The sequence below is a fragment of the Orycteropus afer genome, unplaced genomic scaffold (assembly GCF_000298275.1).
Source record: "Orycteropus afer afer isolate SDZICR_OR568_19922 unplaced genomic scaffold, OryAfe1.0 scaffold00011, whole genome shotgun sequence".
Taxonomy (NCBI): Eukaryota; Metazoa; Chordata; class Mammalia; order Tubulidentata; family Orycteropodidae; genus Orycteropus; species Orycteropus afer.
Window position 1 is genome coordinate 15686142 of NW_006921598.1, and position 7593 is coordinate 15693734.

The window sequence follows — 7593 nt, forward strand, 5'->3', positions numbered from 1 at the left end:
TCAGGTCTTCTCTGAATGTTTTGTAGAATTCTCCAGTGAAACCGTCTGGGCCAGGACTTTTTTTAGTTGGTAATTTTTTGATGACCTTTTCAATTTCTTCTTCTGTGATGGGCCTGTTCAACTTTTCTATCAGTCTGTGTTAGTTTAGGTAAGTGGTGTGTTTCTAGAAAACTGTCCATTTCCTCCAGATTTTCAAATTTGTTGGAGTACAGTTTTTCATAGTATTCTGATATTATCCTTTTAATTTCAGTTGGTTCTGTTGTGATGTCACCCATTTCATTTCTTATTTGTATTCTCTCCCTCTTTTCCTTTGTTAAATTTGCCAGTGATTTGTCAATTTTATTGATCTTTTCAAAAAAACAACTTCTGGTCTTGATTTTTTCTATTGCCCCTCTATTTTCTGTTTCATTGATTTCTGCTCAAATCTTGATTATTTCCTTTCTTCTGGTGACTGTAGTCTTTTCTTGCTGTTCTTTCTCTCATTTTTGGAGATGTTGGTTTAAAGTGTTGATTTTGGCTCTTTCTTCTTTTGTGATGTGTGCATTGATTGCTATAAATTGGCCTCTGATCACTGCTTTTGCTGTGTCCCGGAAAGTGTTCCATGTACACTGGAGCAGAATGTATATTGTGCTGCTGTTGGGTAAAGTGCTCTGTAGATGTCTGTAAGGTCAAGTTGGTGGATTGTAATGTTTAGCTCTTCTTCATCTTTGTTAATGTTGAAAACTTTATTTAGCTTTTCAACTCTTTTAAAGTCTGATTTATGTATTTTGGGGCTCTTTCATTGGGTCCATAGATATTTATTATGGTCATCACCTAGTCCAACTTGTTTTTGAGTTTTATAATACCTTGGTATCCATGGGAGGAAGAAAGTGCTCCTATCACTTGGAACCTCTTGTAATGTGAGGTCAGCTCAAAGCTAAGATGAGCATTTACTCCCTGGGCATAGGGAATGACAGGTATTAATTACTCTAACAACCCAGGATACCCTTGCTGTTAAGATGACCCTTCACTAGAGAAATTTCATAAAAGAATGTTCTTGTTTTTTATGCTTACCTCTTCCGAAAATTATTTCATTTTTGTCTTAGTTTTTCATTTACATTATGCCCTCAATTTTAGGTTACAAAACTCCTAGAAGAATTGAGGGAAGCCAAGGAAAACCATACACCCGAGATGAAACATTTCATGGGCTTAGAAAAGAAAATTAAACAGATGGAAATGAGACACGAGCAAAGAGAGCAAGAACTTCAACAGGTTGTCGACCACATCTACATATTTGTGTGATGCTTTAGTTTACTGCCTCTAAGTTTCTATGGTTTCATCATCTCGGGCAAAAGTTATTTCTTAAAGTGGCTCCATTATATTTTTTAATCTTACTAATTTATAGCTCTTCATTGAAAATATCTTTAAATTTCAAATATTTGAGGATTGGTTTGTCTTTTATCTGGTGAAATAAAGAAAGAAGTTGTATCATATTCTTAATTATTGAGAGATGCTTAAAATTTATCTGTTCTGGGAACACTGAGGCGCTTCATATTTAAGTCATATTTAAGTCATTTCAATAAATGCTTATAGAAAATAAATTTATATTAAAATGTGATCATGTGTAATATATATCTAGCACTAGTAATATAATGATTACTACATGAGTAAAATACATAATAGAAATTAAAAATGGCAGAAGTTAGAGTAGGTATGTTATTAGGTTGTTTCCTTGGTGCTGGTGCTGATATTTAGCTTTGCCATATAAATTTATATACTATTTGAAAACTTAAGATATTACAGACTTGCAAAGCTTTGTTGTTGACCTGAGTTCCACAGAGAAACACCAGTTCTCTTTAATCATATCAAGATTCTAGCTCTTTATCATTAGTAAACTAAGAAATATTATGAAATGGAGGATCAGTGTAATTGATTTTTCATTCTTACTCATAAACTTTTGTGAAATTCTTTGAAAAACACATTATATGCCAGGAAACCATCAGCTACAGTAGAGTTAGGGCATCATAACCAAAAAAACCAAACTCACTGCCATCAAGTGGGATCTGACTTATAGTGACCCCTCCTTGGGTTTCTGAGGTGATATCACTATGGAAGTAGATTGCCTAACCTTCCTTCTGAGGAGTGGTTGGTGAGTTTGAATCTCTAGCCTTCTGGGAGCAGTCAAATACCTTAGGCACTCCGCCACCAGAGCTCCCTAGGCATCATAGTGTACCTCAATTTCACAAGGACTTACCCATATATGCAGCTTTATTATTTATTTATTTTTTTTTAGAATTGCTTCTGAGTTGTCAATAACTATGTTTTAGATTTGCATTGTAACTTACTGTAGGCACATGCTATATTATACTCTTATTACAAATAGTTATTTTACAGTCTTGTTATAAACAAAGGTGACTAATAAATTACATATGTGTATTTATTGAAAATAGAGCCCTGCAGGATCATAGTCACAGAGGACATCAGGCTCAATTGTCATAATATACTACACAAAACATTGTTCCACGTCCTACTTTGGTGAGTAGCGACTGGGATCTTAAAAGCTTGCAAGCAGCCATCTAGATGCAATGATGGGTCTCTCCTAGTCCAGAACAAAGAAGAATGAAGAAAACCTAAGATTCACGGAAACAGTTAGTCCATGTGATTAGTACACCATGTGATCCTCAGCCTATACAACTATGACAGCAGAAGAACTAGATGGTGTACAGCTACCAGTGTCAACCACTCGGAGGAGGATCTGTGTAGGAGATCCTGGATAGAGAGGGAGAACAATGTGGAACAAAACTCAAAATCATTTTGGGAAAATAAAAAAAGGGGGAGACCAGTTTTGCTGGTCTGATAGAGCCTGATGGAACCAGTGAGAGTGTGGCCCCTACCTGCCCTTCAGGTCTGGAATTGAACCAACTCCTGTGGCTTCCAGCCAAACAAAAGACAGACATATGAGGTGAACATTTACACTAGGTAGACACACTCCTTCGAAAGAACAATCATGGGGGAAGAGAAGGGCTGTGTATGCACAGGGACATGGCTCAGGGGGCAGGAGTGCATGGAGGGAAGGACACAGGGGAGAGATGGGGAGGAAGTGGGAGGGAAGCTGTTGCATTGTGGTAAATTGTAGTCAATGTCATGGGACAAAAAGTATATGTGGAGTGCTGTATGGAAAATGAATTTGCTCTGTAAACTTTCACCCAAATCACAATTAAAAAAAGAAAGGAAGAAATTATGGATGACATTTTGAAGAGTGAGAATTCGAGAACACTAAATTGTACTCATGAGGAACCCGTACATAGACAAAGAGTCAGTCCTTTAAACAGAATAAAGATGATTTAAATGAAAAATAAGGAAAATAGAGCCCTGGTGGCACAGTAGTTAAAGCACTTGGCTGCTAACTAATAGGTCAGTGCTCTGTGGGAGAAAAATGAAGCAATCTGCTTCCATAAAGATTTACAGTCTTGGAAGCACTGTGGGTCCATTCTACCCTGCCCCTTAGGGTTGCTATGAGTCAGCATCAACTTGATAGCAATTGCTTTTTTTTTAAATTTATTTAAAGACCCTGGTTATAAAATGTAACCTTTTTATTTTCTTAAGCAAAAAAGTAGTAGGACTTTTAGGACATCCTTGAATTATAGAGAAGGTGATGGATCCCAATTTCATATACAGCATGGTAAAATGCCAAATTAATTTCAATATATAGTAAATATCCAAAAGGGACTTAGAACTGAAAATTTATGCAGCATTTTGTATTCTCCTCAATCTAGCACTTGTTATATATAGAATATTTTTGATTGGCTTTATTTCACTTTATATGTTGAATTATGAAGTTATTCTATAACCAGAAAAAATCTTAGATAAAAATTATCTTGGGCTGGTTCAACATGTTTAAACTAACATTATTGGTTTATTGTTTATTGTCTTAACTAGTTCTTTTCATATGTCTAGCTTTCTGTGGTTTGTAATGCCTGTAACTAATGCCTGTAATGGCCAGGCATTTTGAAAATACCAGTAAATTACTGGACAAGATCCCCTCATTTCACAGTTGAAGAAATTAATCAACATGAGGGAAGCTGTCTAGGTGACAATTAAGAGCAGGGACTTCAGGGACAGGCTTCCTGGCTCTGCCTCCAATGATTTGTGTGTGAACTTTGGGGAGATTATTTTTTAACTTATCTGTGCCTCCTACTTAAGTGCCCTGGTGGCAGAGTGATTAAATGCTTGGCAGCTAACTGAAAGGTTGGCACTTAGAACCCACCAGCCACTTTGTGGGAGAAAGACATGGCAGTCTGCTGCCATAAAGATTACAGCCTAGGAAACCCTATGGGGAAGTTCTACTCTGCCCTGTAAAGTTGCTGAGTCTGAATTGACAGCAATAAGGTTTGGGTTTGGTACCTCCTTTTATTTATTTGTGAAATCAGGATAAATCATAGCGTCTATTGCCTAGTGGGAAGCTCTGGTAGTATAGTGCCTCAGGTATTTGACTGCTAACCAGAAGGCTGGTGGTTCATACTCACCAGTCGCTCCTCAGAAGAAAGGTTGCGCAATCTGCTTCTGTAGTGATACCACCTCGGAAACCCAAGCAGGGGTTGCTATAAGTTGGGTTCAACTCGACAGCACATAACAACAACAACAACATGGCCTAGTGTGTTGCTAGAATTAAATGAGTTAACATATGTGAAATGCTTAAAATGGCCTGGCTCATGATAGATGCTATTTGTGTTTGTCATTATTATTTCTAATATTGATATTTTTACATTCCTTCTTCATACTGAGAGCTCTGGTGGCATAGTGCCTAAGGCATTTGACTGCTAACTAGAAGGCTAGCAGTTCAAACCCACCAGCCACTCCTCGGAATGAAGATTGGGTAATCTGCTTCTGTAGTGATACCACCTTGGAAACTCAAGGAGGGGTCGCTATGAGTCGGATCTGACCTGATGGCAATGGTTGCATTCACGTTTTGCGTTATTGACACTAAATCTTTGAAATCTAGAGTGTATTTTACATTTACATCTCAGTTTGTTAGTGACGTGTTACAGTGAAACCTGTGGGGGTTGGAACTCGATGGGACTGCCTTTGTCTCACAAGTTCTCCACCTTTGACAAGGTGCAGTCTTACCACTTTTCTGGGCCTTTTTATTAGTGGAAAATATTTTAGCTTTCCTTCTCTGACAGGTTTCTGCCTTACAGAGGTTCTGGCGTTCCCAGCCTTTACTCTGTATACTAAGACTGTCTTAATTGCCTATCAATTACTGTCTTGATGGGAACATTTTTTGGATGTTCAGATTCATGCCAAGGTATTAGAAATGTTTGAGTTAGTATTTTATTTAAGGAGATTTGGTGGTGTAATGCCTAAGACATTTGACTGCTAACCAGAAGGCTGGAGGTTCAAATCCACCATCCATTCTGCAGAAGGAAGATTGGGCAGTCTACTTCTATAAAGATTTACCACCTCAGAAACCCAAAGGGGCTCACTATGAGTCAGAGTCGATTCAGTGGCAGTGAGTTTGGTTTTTTGGTTATTACTTTTATTTACATGGTTTAAAAAAAATTTTAACTATAAAACTCAGTCTTATATTTAGATTAATACACTAATATAACTCAGAAATTTAGAGTCTAAATTTCCCACTTCTTAGCCTATAAGCTTGTTTGATGAACAAAATTGAGCCTGTTAGGTAAGGCTTCCACGCCTGCTCCCCTCTTTCTTTCAGTTTGGTCACACTCACCATTGTCCACTTCAGCTCTTTGAGACTGGTGAGTGTTCTTCATTCCAATATGAGCTGTTGTAGTAATGTGGAATTTTTTTTTTTTTTTTTTTTTTTTCAGATAATACAGCAAACACACCAAGTAGTAGAAACTGAGCAAAACAAAGAAATTGAGAAGTGGAAAAGACTTGCACAGCTAAAGAATCGAGAGCTGGACAAGTTCCGCACGGAATTAGATTCTATACTAGATGTTCTTCGAGAGCTGCACCGACAGGGAGTTGTTGTTCCAGTTGCTTTTTCAGATGAACTTAATGCACCAGAGTATAAATAGAAAGTCTAATTTCATAGGACTTCATTAAAAGGACTGAAGATACATGGGATCATGCCACTATCAGGAGCTTTTCAGCACAAGTATTCCTCTCTGTTGCCAGAAAGAAAACAATATAAAAGCAACATATTAAAATAAACTACCCTTAACTAGTAAGAGGGAAAAAAATAAAACATCATGATGTATTTTACTGAGAAACATTAACCAATCACATTTTAAGTAATTTATGCACAAGTCCCTTTGTGTCAAGTGATTGTTAACTATTGAGATTTATTCTAAAATGCCTTATTAATATTATAGAAATGAAAAGAAAAGGAAATCTCCCACACTGTATGTCACATTATTATTGACCAAGAATGTATTCTTAATTTCTTTGTGCCAGGAAAGCAGCTCCTGTTTGTCATGAAACGCACAATGAAGCATGAGCACATTGGCTGGGTAATCCCATCAACTGTCAGCTGAGTGGTAGAGCTTCCTCTATGAGCAAAGAATTTCCTCTATTAGAAAAGAATTCTAATCTCTGGGCAGGTAGACAGTGAATTCTCTTGGTTTCCCTCCATTTTCTACTCTTTCCTCTGTGTCTCTTTTTTGTACCTCTTATAAGGTAAAAATGTATATCTCACAAATAATAGGGTAATTTAGTTTATCCATTGTTGGAATCTTAATTTTAAATGTGGCATATTATTTAAGCTACTTATCTTAAAATGCCAGTCCTACATTTTTGGTACCTTTGAAAATTATAAACAGAATTCAATTGTACTTTTTCTTTTTAAAAAGTATTATGTGTTTATTAGAAAAATTACAGGCATGCATACAAGTAGCTGGATTGTTCTTTTATAATTCCCATTTCCAAAGGCAGATAGTGAGTGTACAATATAACATTTGTAGTAAGTTAAAGCTATATCCACTTCATTTTTAAATGGTCTAGCCCCGTGCTGCCCAATAGAATGCAATGGGAGCCACATAAATAACTTTTAATTTTCTAGTAGCTACATTTAAAAACTAAAAAAGAAACAGTGAAATTAATTCAGTAATATACTTAATGTTATGTAATGTCTCAAAAATATTATCCATATAAAATTGATATTTTCACATTCTTTATTCATACTAAATCTTTGAAATCTGGAATATATTTTACATTTACATCTCAACTTGGACTAGCGACATTTCAAGTACTCAGTAACAGCATGCCATATTAGTGCAATTCTAGAATAACAAAGTAGAATATTTTATTTCAAAGAACTGTGAAATGATCTTGGTGAAATTATGGGTAGCAAATGTGAGTGTGGAGATCTGTTAAATATAAGGAGTGCAATGATTGTCTTAATGTACAGCATTTTTTAATGTCCCTTTCCTAAGAAAAAAGAGCATTATAGTTTGCTATTTTATTTTTTTATGTGAAAAAAATTTATTGTTTTATCTTAATTTATAATATAAATCTATTTTGGTTATTATTTGAGGGTGCTTTTTTATACTTTTTATCTACATGCCTCCATATTAATATAAAGCTACACACATCCCTCTCTTTGTCTTCTTGATTGACTCTCATGGGTTGTTCATTCCAAACACGAGC

The 7593-nt window shown here is 36.0% G+C and overlaps 1 protein-coding gene across 1 annotated transcript in view; it reads left to right on the forward strand.

The window, feature by feature from the left end:
- CEP162 (centrosomal protein 162) overlaps positions 1–6023 on the forward strand; it is a 91502-nt gene extending 85479 nt beyond the window's left edge. The window contains exons 24-25 of the mRNA XM_007951525.2: positions 1117–1251; positions 5814–6023. Of these exons, the coding sequence (XP_007949716.2) occupies positions 1117–1251; positions 5814–6023 (345 nt within the window). The remainder of the gene's footprint in view (positions 1–1116; positions 1252–5813) is intronic.
- Positions 6024–7593: the final 1570 nt, after the last annotated feature.